General features: G+C 46.5%; 1 protein-coding gene across 2 annotated transcripts in view; it reads right to left on the bottom strand.

The window, feature by feature from the left end:
• Window positions 1-26,807, bottom strand: part of SLC15A4 (solute carrier family 15 member 4) — a 55,188-nt gene that overhangs the window by 13,945 nt on the left and 14,436 nt on the right. The window contains exons 2-6 of one of the 2 annotated variants that reach the window (XM_083590241.1): window positions 24,833-25,128; window positions 23,759-23,933; window positions 22,940-23,017; window positions 15,899-16,067; window positions 5,409-5,564 (exon numbers count right to left, since the gene is read on the bottom strand). In XM_083590241.1, coding sequence (XP_083446367.1) covers window positions 5,409-5,564; window positions 15,899-16,067; window positions 22,940-23,017; window positions 23,759-23,933; window positions 24,833-25,128 — 874 coding nt within the window. The remainder of the gene's footprint in view (window positions 1-5,408; window positions 5,565-15,898; window positions 16,068-22,939; window positions 23,018-23,758; window positions 23,934-24,832; window positions 25,129-26,807) is intronic. The other variant, XM_083590242.1, reaches the window with a different exon arrangement.

The raw sequence follows: 26,807 nt of genomic DNA, 5'->3' as shown, positions 1-26,807 counted from the left end.
TTTTTCCACATTTTCTTTCTGTGGTGAAGAGGATCTAAAATCCTGCCACCTAGTGGCTTCACTGTGGAACTACTGAGAGAAAAAGTTAACTTTTACAAGTTTCTGCCAGTATTCCGTCCCGGAAGCAAATGAAGTGGCTTTTCTTCAGATGAGGCACCCAAAGGATTTTTAAGGAAGCCAAAATGCAATTCCACTGGCCGCATTTGGGGAAATGGATAGGTGGGGAGACATTCTCCTGGCCTTGAAATGTATTATTAATACTGCAATGGCCACTGTATGTGTTTACAGAAGTTAGCCTAATTCTACATTAATTGCTCCAGCTGCTCTTGCCCCTGGCCCTGCCCAATGGCTGCCGTGTGGCCCCTGGAAGGTCACCCAGTAAGGAAAATGGCCCTCTGACTGAAAAAAGGTTCCGAAGCCCCGATTTACACCGTCGCAGCCTAAAGCCTAGTGCAGATGGGGCCATCTACATTGCCAGATCTGCAGAGCTGTCCCTCCAAAGCCCTGCTCAAAACAACACCCTGAGGTGTTGTCCTAAAAAGTCGTCTCCTAAAAAGGTAGACCATGAAGAGCTTTGGGGCATGCGAGTAACAAGTTTCTGTGGCCACCAAGTTCATGTCTGCTTTGATAATAAAGATTGTGCAAGGAGGTAACACGGCGGAGTATAAAAATCAAGATACACGTGGCAAAAAGCCCCGAAAGCAGTCTTCTCCCCGCCCCCCTGGGGCGAAGAAGTGCACTGATACCAAACTTGGCTCACGTGGGGTGGGGGAGACAATAATCTGACTTGCTGGAGTCCCCAAGACAGTTGGATGGCGCCCTGTACGCCTCCTTTCACCACAGTTCAAGAAGGACACTGACAAACTGGAACGTGTCCAGAGGAGGGCAACCAAAATGGTCAAAGGCCTGGAAACGATGCCTTATGAGGAACGGCTAAGGGAGCTGGGCATGTTTAGCCTGGAGAAGAGGAGGTTAAGGGGTGATATGATAGCCATGTTCAAATATATAAAAGGATGTCACATAGAGGAGGGAGAAAGGTTGTTTTCTGCTGCTCCAGAGAAGCGGACACGGAGCAATGGATCCAAACTACAAGAAAGAAGATTCCACCTAAACATTAGGAAGAACTTCCTGACAGTAAGAGCTGTTCGACAGTGGAGTTTGCTGCCAAGGAGTGTGGTGGAGTCTCCTTCTTTGGAGGTCTTTAAGCAGAGGCTTGACAACCATATGTCAGGAGTGCTCTGATGGTGTTTCCTGCTGGGCAGGGGGTTGGACTCGATGGCCCTTGTGGTCTCTTCCAACTCTATGATTCTATGATTCTATGATCCTTCCAGCAACTCCTGGTGCCAAATGTTTTGCTGCGCTTTCCTTCGGACAACGTCAATGAGGCCGGGGGGGGGGGGTGTCTTGTCATCCAGGCAGCCCAGGACCTCCAGATATACCACCCAGGCTTGCGCCCCTGGGAGGTCACTTCAGCACTGCTAATGCAGCGGTTTGACTTCGCCCCCGGTTGCGTACTCCATTGAAATGGATGCCAAAGTTTTAATTCTATCAATGTTTAGCTGTTTGCTTTACCTGTAAGCTTTTATCTGCTTTTTATCCTGTCAGTGGAAAAGGTGGGGGAATAAAAGTATCATAATAATAAATTAAGTTTGTTTGTTTTTTTAATGAATATAACGAAGGCAGCCTTGTATCAGGTGTTATCTTGGCTTGGGGCAGAGGATAGATGATGCACCGTTGCCCCACGGTCCCGGGCTGCTTCCTGGGGGGAGCCTCCCAAGAGCTGTCAAAAAGAACGGGGAAGGGGGGAATGCTGTCGGCAAAGCGGTGCAGTTCCCCCCAGGAAGCATCCCAGGAACGTGGGGCAATGGGGCGCAGCCCGCCCGCGACTCCCAAGCTGTCAAAATGAAGGAGGAAGAGGAGATTCCTGTTGGCAAAGTGGTGCAACTCCCACCCCCCCGGGCAGCTCAGGGAAAGCTTGGGATTCACGGGTGCACGGCGCACCGTTGTCCCACAACCCCAATGGTCCTCCTGGGATGCTGTTTCAGCAGCACATCATAAGGTCTTGATTATAAGCCGCACTGTAAATTTTCCAGATCGGAATTTGGGGGGAAAGTGTGGCTTATAATTGGGCCAATATGGTACAGTGGTACCTTGGGATGCGAACGGGATCTGTTCCGGAGCCCCGTTCGCATCCTGAATAGAATGTAAGATGTGACGGCGCGTCTGAGCATGTGCAGGTCACATTTTGCAGCTTCCATGCATGCGCGTGATGTCATTCTGAGTGTCTGCGCATGCACGAGCGACGAAACCCAAAAGTAGCGCGCTCCGTTACTTCCGGGTTGCTGTGGAGCGCAACCCGAAAGCGCTCAACCTGAAGCACATTCAACCTGAGGTATGACTGTACTTATTTTAAAGGTGAAGATGTATTCAATCAAAGGGACATTGCTTTTATTAATCAACCAAACTAAACTTAAATGTTGAAGATTAACAACTAAACTTTACTTCGGGGGGGAGGGGACACTTTAAAAATGAGGCACAGAATATCAATTGTTTTGGCATTCTTTGTTTTTGGCCCATGGTGATCCTGGTGTCGAGTGTCGAGAGGGAGTAAAAAGGAAGGGAAAGGAGCAGAGAAAAGAGAGCAACAGTTATTAAATTCGACGTCTACGCAAAACAACATGCATGTGAAACGGAGGCACAAAGCTGGAGCTATTTCTTGCTTTGCTTTTGCTAATGAGCCCTGAATGTGTGTGAAACAGACCAGAAAATGAGATTTTACGGCCACGCTCCCTCCTCCCATTTGTGCATTCCACGAAAAAGAAGGAAAGAGAGAAAAGAGAATAAAATCAATAGGAGCCTGTACTGCTGGACACTACATGAAACCGGCAGGGGACGGAAATACTCAAGGACACTTGCCTCTTGGGCTAGAGCAGCGAATTTCAAGCTACGCACTGGCAACATCTGCAGCTTGGGGCCATCTAGCCTTGTGCATTTAGCCATCTGCATTAATTGACAGTGGCTCCCAAAGTCAGCAAAAGTCTTTGCCATCACCTGATCTTTTTTAAAACGAAAACAAGCCTGAGGCTGCCAGGGTCTGGCCCTTAGACCATGGGTAGGCAACCTAAGGCCCGTGGGCTGGATCCGGCCCCATTGCCTTCTCAATCCGGCCCGTGGATGGTCCGGGAATCAGTGTGTTTTTACATGAGTAGAATGTGTGCTTTTATTTAAAATGCATCTCTGGGTTATTTGTGGGGCACAGAAATTCATTCATATTTTTTCAAAATATAGTCCGGCCCACCACAAGGTCTGAGGGACAGTGGACCTGTCTGAAAAAGTTTGCTGACCCCTGCCTGAGACCATGTGCACACTAAACACATGTTCCAGCATTGAGCTACAGCCCCTCCTGTTATGAGGCTCCCCTATTCCTCCCTTCCTTTCAAAGGAGCCCAGGGCCACACACAACAGGACATGAAACCTCTTAAAAACAGTTCTAATACAGTGGGAGCTCGGGTTAAGTACTTAATTCGTTCCGGAGGTCCGTTCTTAACCTGAAACTGTTCTTAACCTGAAGCACCACTTTAGCTAACGGGGCCTCCTGCTGCCGCTGCGCCGCCTGAGCACGATTTCTGTTCTCATCCTGAAGCAAAGTTCTTAACCCGAGGTACTATTTCTGGGTTAGCGGAGTCTGTAACCTGAAGCGTATGTAACCCGAGGTACCACTGTACATTGTGCCAGTGCAGAAAATCAACTCCTACAACATCCCTGCGAGGTGGTCACCCAGCCTCTGCTTAAGCAGCTCTAGGGAGAGAGAGCCCAGCAAAGACCGTTGTCCCACCATCAAAGCTACTTGTGTCCCATGGGCAATCTTGCTAAGAGATAGGCTAGATCTTTTTCTCCCCCCCCCCCCCATAACTTGAATCCATTGGTTCGGTGGATACAGCTCTGCACTGTCAACTGCCAAGGGGCAGGGGCAGCCCCCCGAGATGTCAGGATGAAAATCCCCTTGCCTCCCAGGTCTTACAACTTGACTGGGGTGGCCAGGGATTGGACCATGGACCTTGATGACATGGCACAAAACAGGGCTCCAACGTTATCAACATTATTACGGTGGTACCTCGGGTTACAGATGCTTCAGGTTACAGACTCCGCTAACCCAGAAATAGCACCTCAGGTTAAGAACTTTGCTTCAGGATGAGAACAGAAATTGTGTGGCAGCAGGAGGCCCCATTAGCTAAAGTGGTACCTCAGTTTCAGGTTAAGAATGGACCTCCAGAACGAATTAAGTTCTTAACCCGAGATACCACTGTATTATTATTATTATTATTATTATTATTATTATTATTATTATTATTATTATTATTTGCATACTGCCCTTTATCCGAAGATGGCAGGGCTCTTCACAACATAAAAAAATTGAGAACACCAAATAGGTAATAAAAACAAGAAGAAAAAACGCCTCAATAACCCCCTCTCCCCCAAAAGCGTATAAAATAACTGCCAAGTGGAAAACGCTGCAAATACAACGAAAATGAGCTTTTTTCCCCCCAGCTGCCGATCCCTAAAAGGTAAAGGGACCCCTGACCATTAGGTCCAGTCATGGCTGACTCTGGGGTTGCGGCGCTCATCTCGCTTTATTGGCCGAGGGAGCCGGCGTACAGTTTCCGGGTCATGTGGCCAGCATGACTAAGCCGCTTCTGGCGAACCAGAGCAGCGCATGGAAACGCCGTTTACCTTCCCGCCGGAGCGGTACCTATTTATCTACTTGCATTTTGACGTGCTTTTGAACTGCTAGGTTGGCAGGAGCAGGGACCGAACAACGGGAGCTCACCCCGTCCCGGGGATTCGAACCGCCAACCTTCTGATCGGCAAGCCCTAGGCTCTGTGGTTTAACCCACAGCGCCACCTGCATCCCTTTTGCAGACCCCTAAAAGCAGCTTCATAAAAGTATGAAATGGAAGCAAGACCCCAGGGCAGATGAGAGAGCTTTTAAATCAGGTGTGGGGAAGCTTTTCCAGTCTGAGGGCCACATTACTTTCTAAGCAACGTTCCAAGGGCCGCATGGGCAGGGCCAGAGGCAAAAGTGGGCAGAGCGTGAAATTTGAGCTTTGCATCTTGTACAGGAGGTTAGTTTCTACATGTACTCTCACACCGTTCTCCAGATAAGAAAGAGGTGTTCCCCAGAGCTGAGAGACATGTTTCCGGCCAGAGAAAACACATTAGATGTGGGAAGCTGGGAGAGAGTGGTGCATGTGGCCTGGGGAGAGTTTTGAGGGCCACACAGAGAGGAAGGCAGGGGTGGGGTGGGGTTTGCATTCTCCCCGTGGCCCAAGGCTCCTCATTCAATGGGATGAAATGGCTGTACAGCAAAGAGCCACAAGACCTTTCCGCGCTCCCCTTCCCAAACTCACCCGAAATGCTTGCAAATATCTCGCTGAAACCAATCAGAAGGTATTGAGGGATCTGCCACCAGACGGACATATCGGCCGCATGATAGACTGCGTTCCCAATCGTCTGATTGATAGTCCTGACCTTCACGATCTTCAGCCTGTTGCTTTCCAATATTCCTGGAAGAGAGGGGGAAATGCAATATGGAGCTTCACATTTATTACATTTCTTAAAAAGTACCACCCTTCCTCCTAGATCAGGGGTAAAAGGTAAAGGGACCCCTGACCGTTAGGTCCAGTCGTGGATGACTCTGGGGTTGCAGCGCTCATCTCCAAGGGAGCCGGTGTTTGTCCACAGTTTTTCCAGGTCATGTGGCCAGCATGACTAAGCCGCTTCTGGCGAACCAGAGCAGCACACAGAAACACTGTGTACCTTCCTGCCAGAGTGGTACCTATTTATCTACTTGCACTTTGACGTGCTTTCAAACTGCTAGGTTGGCAGGAGCAGGGACCGAGCAACAGGAGATCACCCCATCGTGGGGATTCGAACCACCGACCTTCTGATTAGCAAGCCCTAGGTTCTGTGGTTTAGACCACAGCGCCACCCGCATCCCTCAGAGACCAGGGGCGGGAAACCTTATTTTAGCTGGTGGGCTGCATGCCCTTCTGCGCAACCTTCTGGGGGCCCCATCCTGGTAGTGGGCAGTGCAAGAGGAGAAAGGGGGCAGGGAAATTAATACAAGTTTTACCTTTGCTTGGTAGTTTCTACAAATAAGCACACACACACACACACACACACCCTTTCACAGCTGAAGCACACATTCCAGCAAGGCAATAACACTTAAGGGGTGTGTGAAGCAGGGCTGGTGACAGGTGTGGTCTGGAGAGCATCCCAAGGGCCAGAGAAAGATATGGAGGTCCCCATTTGGCCCCTGGGCCCGAGGTTCCCCTCCTGTGCTTGGAGTGGTGCATGTCATTTCCCTCACTCCTCCATTTTATCCTCCTAACCACCCTGCAAGGTAGGGTCAGAGCTTCATAGCCAAGTGGGGGATGGTACCCGATTAACCTAACTTGCTTCAGCTGAGTAAATACAATTCAGACACAATGAATAAACGTTTTTAACATGAGAGCTCGCTGAATCAGGCCAATGGCCCATCTAGTCCAGCATCCTGTTCTCACAAGGGTCAACAGGATGCCTGTGAGGAACCTACAAGCTGGATCTGAGCGCAGGAGGACTCTTTCCCTCCTGCTACCGCCAATGATATTCAGGTGCGTTGTTGCCTCAGATCGTGGAGACACAGCAGAGCCATTGTGCTTAACACTCATCGACAGCCCTCTCCTCCATAAATTTGTCTAATCCTCTTTTAAAGCCATCCACTTTGGTGGTCATTGCTGCCTCCTGGGGCAGAGAGTTCCAGAGTTTAACCATGCGCCACGTGAAGAAGTCCTTTCTGTCCTGAATTTCCCAAAGTTCAACTTCATTGTTGTCCACAAGTCCCAGCGTTAAGAGGGAGAAAATCTTTTCTCCATCCACTTTCTCCATGCCATCCGCAAGTTTATGAACTTCTACCCTCTCGCCTTTTCCTCACCTTCCCTCTAAACCAGCGGTTCTCAACCTGTGGGTCCCCAGATGTTGTTGGACTACAACTCCCACCATCCCTGACCACTGGTCATGCTGGCTAGGAATGATGGGAGTTGTAGTCCAACAACATCTGGGGACCCACAGGTTGAGAAACACTGCTCTAAACTAAAAAGTCCCAAACTCCGCAGCTTTTCTTCATAGGGGTATCACTTCACCCCCTTGATCATTTCTGAACCTTTGCCAACTCTACAGTATCCTTTCACAGGTGAGGAAACCAGAACTGTACGCCGTATTCCAAATGCAGTCACACCACAGATTTATACACTGGTACCTCAGGTTACATACGCTTCAGGTTACATACACTTCAGGTTACAGACTCCGCTAACCCAGAAATAGTACCTCGGGTTAAGAACTTTGCTTCAGGATGAGAACAGAAATCATGCTCCGGCAGTGCGGCAGCAGTGGGAGGCCCCATTAGCTAAAGTGGTGCTTCAGGTTAAGTACAGTTTCAGGTTAAGAACGCACCTCCAGAATGTATTAAGTACTTAACCCGAGATACCACTGTATAACGGCATTATGATACTGGCAGTTTTATTTTCACTTCCTTTCCCCAATGATCCCTAGCATGGAATTTGATTTATTTTTTTAAAGTTGCTGCAGACTGCAAAGACTGACTTCTTCATGGATCCATCTATTATGACCCCAAGGACTTGTTCCTGGTCCACCAGCTCATGAGCGTTTAGGTGAAATTAAGATTTTGTTTGTCCTGACATGCACTGCTTTACACTTTTTTACACTGAATTGCATTTACCACTTATTCATTCAGTTTGGAAAGGTATTTTTGTTTTTTGGACCCTGAGCAATTTAGTGTCGTCAGCAAACTTGGCCCCTTCCTCACTGCTCACTCCAAACTCTTTAGAGCGTTTATGAAAACCTGTATGACCTTTTGCATGCAGAATGTCCCGTGTTGAATCCCTGGGGTCTCCGGAAAGGGCTGGGAAAAACTCCTGGCTGATACCCTGGAGAGCTGCTGCCAGTCTGTGTGGACAATACTGCACTAGATTTCTCCATGGTCTGACTCTGTGTTCCTATAAGAAGCTAGGCAAGTGAGCTGGCACCCTGGATCTGCTGCTTCTTCACAGTTCGAAGAGAACAGATGCAGATCTGCTTGCCTTACAAGAGGATTAGCTGAACTAAGCAACCACAACTTAAATTATGTTTTCTCATATGCAGAAAATACTGTAAGCACACACAAAAACAGCCAGGAAAAGAAGCACATTTTTTGGGAAATTCCAGTTTCCTGCACCACAGGATTCTGGAGTTATTGTATTCTCGTTTTATTAACCAGAATTACACAAATCCGTCCCTCGTCCCATGTGGATTAGCTTGCAGCTACTGATGCAAACAGACATAATTTGGAATAAAGGCCATCTTATTATGGCTAGCGGAACACACACACACCCGGTACAAAGTCAAAGCAGAGCATCAACAGATGCTGGCGACCTGTATTATCTGGCGGGAGAAAAAAACCCCGAAATCCAGCGCTTGCTGGTTTTATGCAAATGCTGGACTACAGCGATTTTGCAAAAGCAAGAGATAAATCCCTTTTGATTCCTATGAATACTAAAACCCACACAAAAATGAGGTTTGCAAGCTGTACAGCATGATTCAGAAGTCACTGGATAAAGGACCACAACCCTAAACCTGCTTACTGCGAGTAAAGCCCAATTGAATTCAATAGGACATACTTCTGAGGAGACAGCCTCAAAGGAGTGTGTCTGCCCAGCACAGAAGACCATCGGCTGTGGGCCTTGTGGGACCTGCCCCCTGCCTCTTCTACCTGGCTTCAGGTGTGGCTCTACAGATTCATTGATTTACTGCAGCCTTGGAAGCTGAGGCGGCCAGAAGATCTTTGGGTTAGGGTATGCTGCTTTCAGTTGCTGTTATGGCCCCAGCTATTTGGAATGCTTTAAAATGCTTCTAATGCGCCAGAGTGGTGCATGCTCTAGTTATCTCCCGCTTGGACTACTGCAATGCACTCTATGTGGGGCTACCTTTGAAGGTGACCCGCAAACTGCAATTAATCCAGAATGCGGAAGCTAGACTGGTGACTGGGAGTGGCCGCCGGGACCATGTAACACCGGCCCTGAGAGATCTGCATTGGCTCCCAGTACGTTTCTAAGCACAATTCAAAGTGTTGGTGCTGACCTTGAAAGCCCTAAACGGCCTTGGTCCTGTATACCTGAAGGAGCGTCTCCACCCCAATCGTTCAGCCCGGACACGGAGATCCAGCGCCGAGGGCCTTCCGGCGGTTCCCTCATTGTGAGAAATGTGCTTACAAGGAACCAGACAGAGGGCCTTCTTGGTAGTGGTGCCCGCCCTGTGGAACACCCTCCCATCAGATGTCAAGGAAATAAGCAGCTATCCTATTTTTAAAGGACATCTGAAGGCAGTCCTGTTTAGGGAAGTTTTTAATATTTAATGCTGTATTGTTTTTAACACTTGATTGGGAGCCGCCCAGAGTGGCTGGGGAAACTCAGCCAGATGGGCAGGGTATAAATAAACAACTACTACTACTATTATTATTATTATTATTATTATTATTATTATTATTATTATTATTATTATATCTTGCTTGTGTTCAAATAAGGGTTCTTGGTGGGATGTTCCTGGGAGAAGATGAGAGCAGGGGGTCCCCCAAACTCAGTGGTTTGGGGTGGGGGGAGGTATGGCGTGTGAGATGGGGCAGGCTGGGCAAGGGGCACGCGGCACAGGCAGTTAGTGAATATGCCGTGTGCCAGCTCCTCCTCCAAGCTAGGCAACTGCAGTTGTCCTATCAGCCAGCCCTCAAGTCTGTGACTGCTGTTGTTGTTGAATGTCAGGTCGGCCTCAGAATAAGATCTCCCTCACCCATTATGGATGAGGAAGCTGATCTGGGCAGGAAGAGGGTGATCTGTAAGTGGCGAACATTGACATCGGTCCCTTGTCATGGTCACATCATGAGAACGGGCTTTTCCCAGGAAAGTTCAGCTGGCGTCTTCATGATACAACTTTAGGCGCCAGGAGAAACTGTTCCTCTTTAGCCAGGCCTTTGGCTGATTGACATCTGATGATCTTTTAAAATGTGTTGTGGAAGCGGGCATTGCTAGGCTGTTTTGGTTTTTATTGTGCATTTTCTGTTTTTTTATATTGTAATTTTATGTTGCAAACTGCCCTGAGATGTACAGGTAGAGTGTGGTATACAAATCTAACTAACTAACTAACTAACTAATTAATAACAGACATGGTTAGAATTGCACTGTTAATCACTTTTTGTTTTGTTTCCAGTGGTGAGCTGCCTTATCACGAACCAGAAGACCTGGTTACAGTATCCCGGCACATATATATTTGCAGTGTAAGGCAGGAGCGGTGAACCTCTGGGCCTCCAGGTGGTCTACAATGCCCATCATCCCAACCAATGGTCATAGATGATGGAGACTGGAGTCCAACAACATTTGGGGGGGGGGGCAGGTTCCCGATTCCTGACGTAAAGAGTGTCTCCAGTTTCATCCTTTTTTAAAAATTCAAAATAAAGCCAAAAGCAAACTGCCAGGAGGAAAACCAGCCTCCTTCAACATTGGTGCTGTGCTTGTAGAATAAAGAGGAAGCAGAGGCAAACTGCGTTTCAGGTTTCTATGCAGCTGGGGCGATGTCTGAAAAAGGCAGTTCCCTTTCCCCCCCTTCAAATTTCATGCCAGTCATGTGAAGCAGGAAACGCTGCTTACTCATGGTTAACACGTGCCGATCTGTGGCCACCACCTGGCAGGAGTGGTGTTATGTGCTCAAACCATCTTGTCCCAGTGAGCTGCCTCTTCTTACCAACAAGGGAAGGCCAGCCTGGCTCCAGCTGGACAAAAAGTCCCACTTATCAGAAGAACCCGATCTCCCTCCTCTATCTATTCTGTATGCTCCCATTTACTCATGTGTCTTGCCTATTTTTAGCTTGCACACCTGATGGCATCAGGCCCTTCTCTCTCCCTCTTTAAGTGATGTGAGTCGCTTTGGGAGGCAATTATTGTCAGAATTTCCAGAGTGGTACCTATGTTCGCTTCCTGCAACAAGCAAGCAAGCAAACAAACAAACAAACAAACCAGCAACAAGGTACTTTGTGCAGCCTTGAAAGACAACAAATTGAGTATGCCATAAGCTCTCCCTGACTCCTGCCCACTTCACCAGATAACTGTTAGTGAATATATAATCGGTTATGATGTCGTTCAACATATACGAATAAGCCACTTCAAAATGATGTACAGTCATACCTCGGGTTACAGACACTTCAGGTTGCGTGTTTTTGGGTTGTGCACTGCGCCGAACCCGGAACTACCAGAATGGGTTACTTCCGGGTTTCGGCGCTTGCGCATGAGCGCTAAATCGCGCTTTGCGCATACACAGAAGCACCGAATCACGACAAAATATACAAGTAACTACAAGTTGCTATGTGTATCAAAGTCAAACAAAGGAAGTCGTCTTATCAATGGAATATTTACTAGTGAGGACTATCGAGTGAGCACTGATCCAATGATCCCCACTAGAATGAATATTCCATTGATAATTATTCGCTGATGAAGACTTTATTCCGAAACAGTTGAACTATTCCGGATATACTGTCCTTTTGAGACTTTGGAGAGACATCTTCCTTTGAGAGATGGCTTGGAGTTCCTCGCTATTCATTGATTTGTTTGATTCTTTGTTTGACTCTGATACGCATAACAACTTGTAGTTACTTGTATATTTTGTGAGATGTGTTGTATGATATATACATCATTTTGAAGTGGCTTATTCGTATATGTTGAATGAAATCATGACTGGTTATATATTCACTAACAGTTATCAGCCAGCATGTTGCGTTTGCATTTCTGTAGACTGTTACATTTTGCAACACAGGGGTTTGTGCTTGTTCACTTCATCAGATGTCTGAAAAGCAGGATTAAAATTAAATACAGTAAATAAGTAACACCCGCCTCTGTCTACCAGGTTGGATGGGGTGAATGGGCTGCAGTTTACTCAGTTCTGGACCACGGTAGGTGAGAAGTTGCCTCTCCCTTTACATCCCACCCCAATTGCTTATGTCTATGGATGGTGCCTCATATCCCTGTGGCAAACCATTCTCTGGCTGAAGGAAGTGCTTTTAGTGCTGTGGAATTGCCCCCTGTGCTAAAATGATTGTTTTAACGGGAGATGGGGTTTTAACTTGGGTAGGTGTTGTTTTATTTGGGGAATGGGGGTTGTTTTTAAAATGTTAATTGGGATGTTTGTATTCGTGGCCTAGGGAATTGTTTAGAGGCTTTTGTTGGTGGTCTATTTTTTATTAATTAATATACATTAGTATTGGGGACGCGGGTGGCGCTGTGGGTTAAACCACAGAGCCTAGGACTTGCCGATCAGAAGGTCAGCAGTTGAAATCCCCGCGACGGGGTGAGCTCCCGTTGTTCGGTTCCAGCTCCTGCCAACCTAGCAGTTTGAAAGCACGTCAAAGTGCAAGCAGATAAATAGGTACCGCTCTGGCGGGAAGGTAAACGGCGTTTCCGTGCGCTGCTCTGGCTCGCCAGAAGTGGCTTAGTCATGCTGGTCACATGAGCCGGAAGCTGTACTCCGGCTCCCTCGGCCAATAAAGCAAGATTAGCACTGCAACCCCAGAGTTGTCCACGACTGGACCTAATGGTCAGGGGTCCCTTTACCCTTTATCTTTATACATTAGTATTGTTAATTGTTTTTACTGTTTTCATTACGTATTTTGTGTTTTTTATTGAAAATTTATGTTGTGAACTGCCTTGAGACCTATGTGTATACAGTGGTTCAATCAATCAATCAGTCAATCAATCAATTCCCTGCCCAACACTGTTATACCTCAAGGACCACCTCTCCTCATATGAACGGACCTGCCACCTGTGGTGGTCACTGGAGGTCCTTTTCCATGTGCCCCCTCCTTGGGAGGTCCAGGGGGCGGCAACACAAAGAAGGGTCTTTACTGCAGTGGCTCCCCATTTGTGCTCCGGCACCGGGGGGCGGAGAACAGCCTGGCATGCATCCTGGGGGTGTGGCGCGCCACCTGAGGGGGTGGGGCGCCCAGTGAGGGTGGGGGAGCAGCCGCGATGGCACCCTGCTGGGATCGCGCTGCCGGGGGCGCTCCCCCCGCACTCCTCTTCCTCCGCCAGTGCCCCCTGGTGCCATCGTTTACACACCTTAAGGCCCCAGGTAAAGAAACATTTAATTTATTCTCTTATTTATCTGTGGCCTTGAGTTGGTGGAATGTTTGAATTCTTCCTTTTAAAAATTAGGATTGTCCTTTAGATTTCTCTGTTTCCTCTTTTATGCTGGTTTTAACGTATGCATTTGTTTGCTTGTATACTGCAAGTCACTTTGCATTATCTCGTTGTTGCTTAAAAACGCCCAGATAATAATGATAAATGTTTCTGCCATTTGTTGAAAGTTTTTCTTTCCTCTCCATGACTTCCTGAATTCAGCTGCAATCCTAACTATGTCTACTCAGCAGTAAGCCCTATTGAATTCAATGGGGCTTGCTCCCAGGTAAATGGGTTTAGGATTGCAGCCTTAATCTATTTTCTTTCTGCAGCTTTTAATTCTTTAATGCTGTTTTATGATCTGGTATCATGCTTTACATTCTATTTCTGGGCTCTGCTTGGGTATTCAGTGAATGTAGAGCCACTGAGAAATTCTGAAATGAAATGAACAAATTAATTATCTTTCCCTAGAAGTGAAGCAAACCCCAACAATATCTTCTTTGTTGAATTCTTTCTTTTCCTCACAAAGCCTTTCAAAATGGGTTTATTTTGTTTCTGTAGGGTTGTGGTGGCTGTTTAAAAAAAGTGGTGTAGTCAATGGAAAGTTGGACTTCAGCTTGCAGAAGCCTGAATTCGAATCCCTGTCCAGGCACTAAGTTCCCTGCGCATTCACACCCACCCAGTATTTACTGCCTTGCCTCCTACGGAGGGATAAAAAAATATGTTTACGATAATAATTTCACCTGACACACTACATCCTCTTTCCTCTTTCTTCCTTTCTTTTTTGGTTGTTCGAAGTAGCAATGTGCTAAGTTTCAAGATACGATCGAAGGCGCTTCTTTACCATTTAAAGTTTGGGATTAAATTTTTGCCGTAATTGTTTTAAAAGGCTGCAAACGGAGTTGATTTTCCAGCTGAGTGGTCTTAAATACCGCTGCTAAGAATTTACAATGTAAGCCACGAAAGTAAGCACCGCCAACGTTCATTAAATCTAATCAGTTGCGTTCTCGCACAATTTATAAGATATTCTGAAATAATCGAAAGCCTCTAATAGGCGTTGCAAATTGCATCGGGGAGGGCGGGCGCTCAGGGGACGTGGCAGCTGGGTGGGGTGGGTGGGGAAGGCAAAGGTGGCGCTGCTGGATTTCGCCTGAATAGAAGAACCCGAAAGAAGCACCGTGAGAAAAAGTGTGCTACCGGATCGTTTGCCCAATCCATAAGCAGCCAAAATGATGTCGTGCTGGACTAGCACCCGGGGGGAAATAAGGCGGGTTAAAATAATTTTGCTTGCTGAAGTTATACGGACCTCAGAAAGTTGTGTTGCCTAGGTACAGGGAACTGACTAAAATTAAACACACACATTTATTGTAGCAGAGGGATAAAAGAAATAAAAGAAAAGGTATTCTTGGTTTAAAAGTTCAAACGACTTTGCAGCAGGAACTTGGCTTGCCCACATATCAAAACGACCTTGTCCCTAATAAGGTAACTACCTCTTCTCATCGAGAGAGAAGCCTTAATGGCCCTATAAAGTGTCCCTCTCTCTGATATACTGGGAGGATTACAAGCCCTCAAGATTAATTTATTTAACACTATAACGCTTTATCAATAAGTTCCTTGTGGTGGGTTACCAGGTGAAGGCATGAACGGTCTATGAAGCACTGTGAAAAGGTGCTGAGCATGTGGAAATGATTCTCAATAAGTAGATCATTTAAACATCCTACAAAGGCATCATTGTTTTCTTCTTGACTAAGTTGCAGAATTAGAGAAGATTAAAGCACAGGACTGGTGAAATAAATACAGTGACACAGGTGTTGGTAGGGGTCTATGTATGGCCCCAAAATATTCCTGGGTGGGCAAAGAATTTGGGGGGAACCGAATTGGAGGGGTGTGTGATCTTGGTTACCAGGTAGGTAGATGTCAACTTTTCTTGGAAGGGGAAATAAATGTTAACATGACTTTATCTGGAGATGATTTGAGTACAGTGGTACCTCGGGATGAGAAGGGGATCCGTTCCGGAGCCCCGTTTGCATCCCGAACGGAACGCAAGACGTGACAACGTGTCTGCGCATGTAGCCGCTACCGTGCATGTGCATGATGTCATTTTGACCGTCTGCGCATGCACAAGCAGTGATACCTGGAAGTGACGTGCTCCGTTACTCCTGGGTTGTCACGGAGCGCAACTCGAACGCGCTCATCCCGAAGCACATTCAACCCAAGGTATGACTGTAATGGATAGGAGTAACGGAAGAGGAACTGAATTGATTTGGAGCACGATCTCCAAAGAGATAAAAGAAAGGACTTCTTTACATGGGATTTGAAGTGATGGACACAACTTGGACGGCTTCAAAACAGAATTAGACAAATTCATGGAGGAATAAGGCTCTCAGTGGTTTACCAGCCAGTGTTGGAAGGAAGAAGGCCTCAGGACAACAGCTTCTGGGAACCCTAAGTGGGGAAAACACTGTTGTGCTTGTGGGATTCCCAGAGGCATCTGGTCAGAAACCAAGACACAAAGTGTTGAACTTGATAGGCTTTAGGTCTGATGCTGGTGTAACGTATCCCATTTTTTATCCCATTTTCTAGATGTTCCGGGCAGCCGCCAAATGACCGTTCAACCAGCGGCACTCTCACCCGTCCCTCCCCTCTCTCACCTGCAGCAAACGCAGAGCACATCACAAAGAACATGCCGACCGCAATCCTCTTCAGCGACGACGGGAGCAGGCCGTGCCTCTTCAAGATGGGGTCGACCACTTTGTCCTTCAAAGGTATTAATATGAGGATAAGCACTGCGTCAAACATGGTCAGCCAAGCTGCAGGGAACTGGGGGAGAAAGGGGAGGAGAGAGAGAGATGGAACAAAGTTGTAAGAGCATAAGGAGAGCCTGGACCGCTGGATCAGGCCAGAAGGCCCATCTAAACAACTACCTGACATTTAGAAGACATCGGAAGGCAGCCCTGTTCGGGGAATTTTTTAATATGTGGTATTTTAATGTATTTTTAATCTTTGTTGGAAGCCGCCCAGAGTGGCTGGGGAAACCCAGCCAGATGGGTGGGGTACAAATAATAAATTGCTGTTGTTGTTGTTGTTGTTGTTCTGGTTATCTCTCGCTTGGACTACTGCAATGCACTCTATGTGGGGCTACCTTTGAAGGTGACCCGAAAACTACAACTAATCCAGAATGCGGCAGCTAGACTGGTGACTAGGAGCGGCCGCCGAGACCATATTACACCGGTCTTGAAAGACCTACACTGGCTCCCAGTACGTTTCCGAGTACAATTCAAAGTGTTGGTGCTGACCTTTAAAGCCCTAAACAGCCTCGGTCCAGTATACCTGAAGGAGCGTCTCCACCTCCATCGTTCTGCCTGGACACTGAGGTCCAGCGCCGAGGGCCTTCTGGTGGCTCCCTCGCTGCGAGAAGCCAAGTTACAGGGAACCAGGCAGAGGGCCTTCTTGGTAGTGGCGCCCACCCTGTGGAGCGCCCTCCCACCAGATGTCAAAGAGAAAAATAACTACCAAACTTTTAGAAGACATCTAAAGGCAGCCCTGTTTAGGGAAGCTTTTAATGTTTAATAGGTTATTGTATTTTAGTGTTTTGTTGGAAGCCGCCCAGAGTGGCTGGGGAAACCCAGCCAGATGGGCAGGGTATAAATAATAAATTATTATTATTATATTATTGCAGTTGTTGTTGTTGTTGTTGTTATTATCATCATCATCTAGTCCTGCATCCTGATCTCACAGTGGCCAACCAGATGGCCAAAATGAGAAGTCCACAAGCAGGGTCTGAGCACAAGAGCATCTCTCCCCAATTTTGCTCCACATTCCACAGTATAATGTAACCCAGGGAGGTTCTCCTGGCTCCATCATTATATATCATTAGGTGCAAGGCAAGCCCCGTCCCCCTTTACCAGGTCTTTGGCTTTTAATTATCAATGTTCTTCTGTGGGAGAGGGTGGGATGTTTTACCCAGCTTTAAAAAAAAAACGAATTGCCTTTTCGATTTTGCTCTGCTTTCCCCTTTTATTGGTTTTAATGCATCTGTCTGTAAGGTGCTTTGAGTTACTTTGTTTTTTTTTAAAAAAGGATAAATTTAATGAAATAATAATAATAATAGTACTAATAACTCTGTCCACTTTCAATGGTTCTCCCAAGGGAAAAGGAGGATGGACACTGTGTGTTTTTTTGTGTGTGTGTGTGTGTGATCATTCTTAACAGTCCCAGAGGGGATCATAATTTTAATGATTCCAGGACCAGAAGTGATTCAGAATCAGTTTCTGGACAGCGATAGATCATAAGGAACATTATACATTATCGCTATCAATTCGAAGGGAGGGAGGACACACCCCTCTGTACAGTGGAACGAGGGGCATTAATTTTCATCGTTAAGATTTCACCGCTTGACTCAGCCTGGAATCTCGTTAACGGAACAGGACTGTCACGCAAGGGGCTGAGATTCCATTAAGCCCTATTAATCACCAGAACACCTGTCTGCAGAATTACAGATTACGCCACTCACATCTGATAAACAAAGCCCTGTAAATTATTGAAATCAACACACACAAAGATGGCTTTTAAACAGCCATCAGAGCTCATATTAATGGCGGGTGTGACAGGAAGCAGTCAGTTATGCATTCCCTGCTGATCCCTCCCTTTGCTTCTGAAACCACACGTTCCCCTACATGGTTTTGCTTAACCGTTTTCTCATTGCTAGAAAGTCTCCCCCCCCCAAAAAAAAGTGCCTAAGGCTTTTGGATCTTGCACTGCTGTTATCACCATCATTTATCCCAAGCATAGGAACCTGTGTCCTTCCCAGATGTTGCTGGACTCCAGCTCCCATCGTCCAAGCTGGTGGGGCTGATGGGAGTTGGGAGTCCAAAAACCTCCAGAGGGCTGCAGGTTCTCCGCCTCTGAGTTAAAGGAGCATCTCGCTTGACAGAGCCTGCTGCTGGAAATCTACCACATTTTTTGCTCTATAAGACTTACTTTTTCCCTCCTAAAAAGTAAGGGGAAATGTGTGTGGGTCTTATGGAGCAAATGCAGGCTGCGCAGCTATCCCAGAAGCCAGAACAGCGAGAGGGATTGCTGCTTTCACCGCGTAGCGATCCCTCTTGCTGTTCTGGCTTCTGAGATTCAGAATATTTTTTTTCTTGTTTTCCTCCTCCAAAAACTAGGTGCGTCTTGTGGTCTGGTGCCTCTTATAGAGCGAAAAATACGGTGCTTTAATACAGAACAACAAACCCCTGTGTTGCAAACTTAACACAACAAACAACACAAGCAAAACGAAGACCAGTATACTAGATAGCACTGTAGTTCTTATTGCATAATATACATGATTTAGTACAACAAAAACAAAATGTGTACACTTGTAAATTCTCTAATATATTTGAAAACAAATGAACACATGTCTGTCAATCTTTGAAAGTCCGTAAAAGTATAATAAGTCTATGGTTGAAACAAAGTGATAGATGCTATCCTGTGGGCTGAGCGGTAAAACTTTTTTTAGGTGTTCATGGTGCCGAAGTAGTAAGTGAATAACAACGTAGGACAGTGATCCCGGATAATCTGACTGTTTCGCTGGAATCTTCTTCAGCACAACCCATAGATTAGAAAAATGCATAAGGAGCAGTGGTCATGAGGATACAGTCAGATTATCCACAGACGTGTGTTCATTTGTTTTCAAATATATTAGGAAATCTACTTTAAAACACAAGAGCAAATGCACATTTGCACCAGCTCTTTGCGCCATGAGAAACTCTGGGAACATACCAAGACAAGCAGGCAGATGGGTCTGAGCACAACATCTCAAGTGGATTACTGTTTATTTACTTATTAATCCTATGTATACACTGCTTTCCCTCAAACAAGCTCAATGTGGCATGCACATATTTTCTCACACCCAAGAGAATCTTACTGCCTAGTTCAGAACCCAGGAACCTGCAGTTCTACTAAGAACTCCTTGCTCCTTTTCACATGTATTACTGGCGCTCTAAGGAACATGAAACAAAACCCCAAAGGAGATCAGCCATGTCTGAAGTCTGCCCTAGTTCATAAAAGCTGATGCCACAGTGAAGCTGCCCCTGTCTGCGGTGTCAAAAGATTCTGAACTTGCATTCAGATCAAACCACCAAAACTTTAAATTTAATTAAGGCAGAACGAAATAGCACGTTGCATTTCACTTTAAAAACAAAACAAAATGCAAAACATTTCCCCAACTTTCATTATTAAGAACCCTAGGGCTATTTTGACAAAATGTGAGAAAGAAATGCCATTTAAATTATCAACCAGAATGCTAGGATTATTGCTCCATCATCCAGGCGCTGAATTCTGAACGATTTGAGTAAACACCTCAATTTTTTGAAGGCAGCACATTAAAGGCCAGAGATCCGGCCATTTTGGAAGACTGGCATTTGAAAGCACTTTCATGTTACTACTTCTTTTTTTAGAACAACAACAACAACCCACTAGTATAGTCTTTGCTGTTGGCTTTGAACATTTCGAGTTATACTACCCAACAGAGAAAGCTTGAGGAAAGAGTACATTTTTTGACTTGTGCATGAGAAAAAATAGTTTATATTTTTTTAAAAAACCAAACAAACCAAGGGGTGAAGCCAAACTGGCCCAATGAGACCTGCACATGTTTGTGGGGCACAGATTACTAGTTGACCATTTTTTGGGGGGGTGGACAAAAAACAGGAGGGGGGATGGAAAGGAGTATTCTAGAAAATGGCCATTGCCGGCTGGCATCCTTAATTGGAGCAGTATTTTGTTGTACGCCTGATTTGTATTTGATTAATTATTGATTGTTCAACCCTGGGGTGGGTAACCTAAGGACCAGGGGCTGAATGTAGCCCTCAAAACATTGCTCTCTGGCCCTTGGAGTTATTTACAGCCACATTCCTCCATCCCAGGCTAGACCCCTCACCACCGCTGAGTGTTTTGCTTTCCTGAAATGTGTCCTTGAAATTGTGATAATGCCTCTTGGTTTTCTATATGGGGGATAGGGAGGGGCTGCAAGTATGTGTAGGAACTAGCCTACCATACAGTATTAAAGTAAAAACAACATTCATTGCTTGGCCTATTTTTGTCTCTGGTCCTGCCCACCACTCGTATGCAACCCCTCTCCCAGGATATCCAGAAGGAAATGTGTCTCTCAGGCTGAAAAACGGTCCCCACTCCTGTTCGACATCCTAGCATCCAAGGCCCACAACAGATGCTCAGCACGCAAGTTCTTGCAGAGGTTGGGCTCTATAGCTAGGAAACAGTTGTAGTCCAGCCACATCTGGCAGGCCATAGGTTCCTCTCCCCTCCTTTAGTAGCAAAAACTCTGGTGCTGTACCTCCCACACCATGACAGCCAGAACCCGTCATAGAAGTGGAAACCCCTGTCCATTTGGGCCTGAAAGAATCAGGTGTGACACCTTTCTCAGGGGTGGGGAGAGCACAATGCTAGCAGTTTGGTGGGTTGATGCAACTGCTTACATGAATTTGGAAGTACCCTTCGGGTTTAAAGGGATGCGGGTGATGCTGTGGGTTAAACCACAGAGCCTAGGACTTGCCGATCAAAAGGTCGGCAGTTCGAATCCCCGCAACGGGGTGAGCTCTCATTGCTTGCTCCCTACTCCTGCCAACCTAGCAGTTCGAAAGCACGTCAAAGTGCAAGTAGATAAACAGGTACCACTCCAGCGGGAAGGTAAACAGCGTTTCTGTGTGCTGCTCTGGTTCTCCAGAAGTGGCTTAGTCATGCTGGCCACATGACCCAGAAGCTGTACGCCGGCTCCCTCGGCCAATAAAGCGAGATGAGAACCGCAACCTCAGAGTCGGTCACGACTGGACCTAATTGTCAGGGGTCCCTTTACCTTTACCTTTACCGGGTTTAAAACAAGTCCAATGAAGTAAAATAAAAAACCCAAACAGAATTTAAAGTCGAAATACAGGCCTAGGGGTTTGGTGGGTTGATGCTGGTTGCAACATCAGGCTTAAAGTCTTTAAAAAACCCCAGCCACTCAGAATTCAAAGTTGAAATACAAGCCTGAAACTTACATACTCAGAACTTTATAACTTTGGAAGTTCTGCCCACCCACCTTGAAGTTCAGTGGCTCCTTGAGATGCAGTTCTTCCAAATTGCTCTGAATTGCTGACATGTTAATATTAAGCAGGTTAGCTTTTTGGATCAAACGCCTCATTTATGAATACTGCATTAAAACCACCATACATTATGAATTTGGGTTATTAGGGTGATAGGGAGGTGAGCTGAACCATTTAGGAAGGTGGGACGAGCCTAGGACTAGGGGTCGCCCACAGAGACAGCAGCCCCCCTCTGGCCTTTCCAACTTCTGTGCCTTCCCAACAAAACTGATTAATCATTCAGCAACCTACAGGAACGGTGTCATCAAAAGGCCATTATTAAACCTCAATGTGGGTGCAAGGCTCCCTGTGTGTAACATGGGCACAATCCTGACGTGTGCCAGTGGAGGTTGAATTTCTACTTTATTAAAATGGGCACCACACATGCCAGTCCAGATATGTATAGAGAGAGATAGAGATGCAGAAATAAGCAATAGAGGTAGAGATATATCTGGGGGAGAGCCTGAAGGGAATGATCCTGGACAATCCCATGGATGTCTGCCAGTGTCTATGTGCAGGCATCCTGGAACCAAAAATGGGCATCTGCTGAGCTTTCTCCTCATGGAGCTACCATTCTCAGAGATTCCTGGCGAGAGGCACTCTCTGTGGAGCTACCTTTGAAGGTGACTCGGAAACTACAACTAATCCCAAACGTGGCAGCTAGACTGATGACTGGGAATGGCTGTCGGGACCCATAACTCCAGCCCTAAAGGATCTTCACTGGTTCCCAGTATGTTTCTGAGCACAATTCAAAGTGTTGGTGCTGACTTTTCAAGCCCTGAACAGCCTCAGTCCAGTATACCTGAAGGAGCGTCTCCACCCCCATCGTTCTGCCCAGACACTGAGGTCCAGCTCTGAGGGCCTTCTGGTGGCTCCCTCACTGTGAGAAGCAAGGTTACAGGGAACCAGGCAGAGGGCCTTCTTGGTGGTGGCACCCGCCCTATGGAACACCCTCCCATCAGATGTCAAAGAAATAAACAACTATCTGACTTTTAGAAGACATCTGTAGGCAGTCCTGTTTTGGTAAGTTTTTAAGGATTGATGTTTTTATTATGTTTTTAGGTATGTTGTAAGCCGCCCAGATAGATGGATGGGGTATAAATAATATTATTATTAATTGTTCAATTACTCTGTTCATTCTAGCTCTGTGAGGGTGATAATGGTCTCCTAGAACTCTTAACAAACTGCACCCCCCCCCAAGATTCTTTAGGGAAAGTCAGAGTGCTTATGATTCTGCTTTAAATGCATATTGCAGATGGGGCTTAATAGATAAGGAGGTAGGATAATGTTCAGTGGTACCATTTATTATTTTAACAGTATGCCTGAACACTCTCCTATGCTTCTGAGGATCATTAAATTAGTGTTGTCTCTTATCTCTGCCTACAGTTACAACAAAGGAGGAGGTCACTCCGGAAGAGATTGCATCTTGGACCGCTAAATGGCAGAGCCTGCGCTCCTTTCTGTTTTGATTCTTTGCTGTGCTCCCCCCCACCAATCCCACCTGCATGCTATGAAACTGTAACCCAGGAAGCCAATCTGCAGGAAAACAGGGCTATCCACATGACCACTTACCGTATGGCTGTTTGAGGTGCTGTTTGAAAACTGGGGGATTCTCAAGTGCAGGCTTTGGAGGACATACGTTGTCTGCATCTGAAGTGAAAGAAAGGAAATTGTTTATATTCTGCTGGAAGTCAGAACATGTGCCCCCTCCCAGGTGTCGATGGACTATACCAGGCATAGGCAAACTCCGGCCCTCCAGATATTTTTGGGACTACAATTCCCAACATCCCTGACCGCTGGTCCTGTTAGCTAGGGATGATGGGAGTTGTAGTCCCAAAACATCTGGAGGGCTGGAGTTTGCCTATGCCTGGACTATACCTCGTCCACCATCCCTGACCATTGGGCCATGATGGATGGAAGAGGAGGGCCCTGGAGTCTATGAACACCCAGAGTGCCACAGGCCCCCCATCCCTGACAAGGGTCCCATCAATGACTCTTTACAGAGTGCAGGGTCCCTGCCCCAAGCAGCTTACAGTCAACATGGCTGATGTCAACATGGGAAACAAATACTTGCCTGTCCCTAGAGACACACACTTTTTCTTCTTGAAAGTGACTGATTTGCAAACAGACCCAGAAGTCGCTGGGCTTCCCTGCAATCTATTTTGTGCTCCTGTCTCTTTTTCTACTTTTTTTAGTCGCGGCAGCCATTTTGTGTCATGCCACACTCCTGCGGCAGCCATTTTATGACTGGCACCCGTGGCTCCATCTCAAAACGTCAAGGACTTTCACCCTCTGCACTAACAGCCAAAGACTGTTTAGGTGGCAAATCTAGCCCCCTTGCTGCTCTTGACATACAGGAACCAAAAACCGAATTGGGCCCCATTCACCAACCTGAAAATAGACCGTCCAGTAAGGTATGAGGGCCAAGAAGACTGGAATGATTTTGACCAGCGCTTTCACATCCTCAACTTTATCTTCCCTGAATGGCCCTCCGTGGGATGATTTGGCCATCTCGAAGAGGCTTTGTTTGGGAGCTGGTTGATGAAGTACCCCCTGGCTGTCTCTACTTGAAAGAAGGAAGAAGGGAGATGGATCCAAAAGGACTGCAACACAGCAAAACTGGAAATTTTGGGAAACCTGTATAGTATACTAGCAGCCCCATCCCCAGTGTTGCTTGGGAGTTCTAAGAAACAAACAGACAAAATCAGGGCAGTTTGGAAATCAGTGTTTACAACTATCATAGAAATTGGTTTTAAAATCAGTGCAGCTTTGAAAGGTTCAGTCCACCATCTTGGCTCAAAAACGGCATCCAAACGCTCCCAAAGCCAAAGATGTTTTCTAAGTTTTCTCCAATATGGGTGCACAGCATCTAAAAACACGCTCTCTCTCTCTCGCTCTCTCTCTCTCTCTTTTGAGACAGAGACTCTGCAGCAGCAACCAGCTGAAGTTCTTCTCCATCCAGTGTTTGCAGAATATTCCTCTTAAACCTATTTATGCTACTGCTGCCTTTTCAATCTTCCAAAGTGTGCTTTACTGCATGGCTGCTAATTGCTCATTCTTCTCAACGTTATGCATTTTTTTTTACAAATTATTACTTTATGGGTCGTTAATCTGCCTTCCATTATCTTAGACATAGGCAGGACATTCCTTTCGATAACAAGCAAACACTCATGCCTATTTAATCGGGCCACTAAGCTCGCCTAAGATTTCTTTCCCTTGGAGAGAACAATGTGTGTGTGTGAATGTATCCGTATGAATCAGTTTCCCAACATCCTGTCACATTCTAGGGTAGGTTTGGCCCTCTGGCTGCTGCTGAACTACAACTCCCATCAGGTCCCAGGAAGGACAGACTCCAACCTGGCCTTAAGAGATCTCCACGCGGTCGCTACTGGACCCACGCCAGTCACAAAACGCACCTGGGGAATTTCGAACACTGCCTAGAAGGAGGAAATCCCAGCTACATACCTGTTGCTGGAGTATTCCTCCGGCCTCTTCCGGGAACAACACGAATAGGCCAGAATCTTAAACATGTCTGTGAAGGCGCTGCCGTCAGGGGGCTTTGTGATGAAGAAGCTCTGGCCACAGAGAAAGACGACGAAGGACACCCCGATGCAAACAGCTGGGATGATGTAGCCGATGACAAAACTCACGTTCTGCTGGATGTACGCGATGCCTCCCAAGGATACGATGGCCCCCAAGTTGATGCTCCAATAAAACCAGTTGAAAAACCTTCGTGTGGCTTCGGGGCCCCGGTCTTTGACCTGCACGAGAGTTTGTTGTTGTTCTTAAATCTCCTCCGTAAAAAAACAACCTACAAGTCAATAACTATTCGCCAAAACAAACGCCTAATCAAGAGCAATGCATTCCCATTCAGTTTTAACTGCATTCGTGATGCTTCTGAAAATCCAGGAGGGTCAGAGAAAGTGGTGGGTTTTTTTTTGGGGGGGGGACCAGTTGTGTTTGTTGGTTACTATGTTATGTAGGTTTGTGGTTTTATACAGGCAAGGCCCCATTTATACTCGTTCAACACGCACTCAGTCATGCACATGCTTATTGCGCCGTCCCCGAAAGCAATCCCAAATCATCACAAAAAGGGGCGGAACGGGGTGCTTGCAGGCTTGCGACGGTGCTTCAAATATACGTGATTTCACTGAGCCGTGTGGTGCCTTGGGACGTAACCCCACACTAAATGGGGGTTGCCTGTCTTGTAAACCATCCTGTGATCTTCAAAGGGCGGGCAGTATAGAAAATAACAAGCAAGTCAGTATTAACTTGGTGATGTTTCTAGGAACCCACCCAAGATTAAGAATCTAAGGATGCATTCAGACTTGGGGTTCACTGCCTTAGTTTTCCTGGTGATCACACTAGTACTGTTGCCAAGCTTTCTAATGTACCTTTTGCACTGCCTTAACTATTGCCTTATGAAACTGCAGCTTTCTGATTGATCTACAGAGCCACGGCACACTAAATTTCATCCACACCAATAAGGCACCACAGCAGATGTCATTGGACATGTCCCCTTCTCTTATGCCCAAGTGTACTTCTGTTCCCCATGAAAATGGGGGGAAGGATCTGCATGCCGGAAAATAAGTCCCCCAAATTCTGTCTCCACAAAACGGCAGGAAAGTTACAGCACATGATTTTGCAGGGTTAACATGGGCGATGAGCTTCTGTTAGATTCCCAGAAGTGGATTTCACGATGTGTGAAAGATCACGTAAAACGTGGAAATGGTCAGGTAAGGAAATGTCAGGAATAAAAGTGCTGTCTGAATGCAGCCTAAGAACAGCCTGGCTTTTCTAATTGGGGTTATCTGCCCCATCAGCAGAGAGATTAAAGTGCTATAACAGCAGGACTCCAGCAGATACCAAAGTCATCTACGCAGCCCCTTTCTAGTAGGGAATTGCTTCCGATGTTCAAAAGCACATATTTGGTGACTAGACTGAAATCTACAGCTTGATGAGCCTGAGCACAAGGTTGTCAACCACAGGTGTTTTTTTGTTTTCTGTCTAAGAACACCACCAATTGTTGGCTAGCTTTTAAACCAGGGGTTGGGAGCCTGTTGCCCTCCCGATGTGTTCGACTCCAGCCAGCATGGCTAATGGTCAGCGATGATGGGAGCTGCATTCCAGCAACACCTCGGGGGTTGCAGGTCCCCCTACTCTTGACCAAAGGCTTTTAAAACACATGACTTCCTCCAAAGAACCCTGGGAACTGTCGTTTGAAGGTGCAGGGATTTGTAGCTCTGTGAGGGGCAACGGGTGTCTCCTAACAAGTCTCAGTACGCATTCTGAACTATAGTTCCCAGGAATCTTTGGGGGAAGTGATGACGGCCCATTTGAAGGTGGCTACCATACCTTCTGAGAGCTGGACCATAAAGAAGGCTGATCGCCAAATAACTGATACTTTTGAATTATGGTGCTGGAGGAGACTCTTGAGAGT

This window comes from Podarcis filfolensis (genome assembly GCF_964270895.1).
Source record: "Podarcis filfolensis genome assembly, chromosome: 16".
NCBI classification, from domain to species: Eukaryota; Metazoa; Chordata; class Lepidosauria; order Squamata; family Lacertidae; genus Podarcis; species Podarcis filfolensis.
The sequence above is the reverse complement of the archived record's forward strand: the minus strand, read 5'-3'. Positions and strand labels throughout refer to the sequence as shown.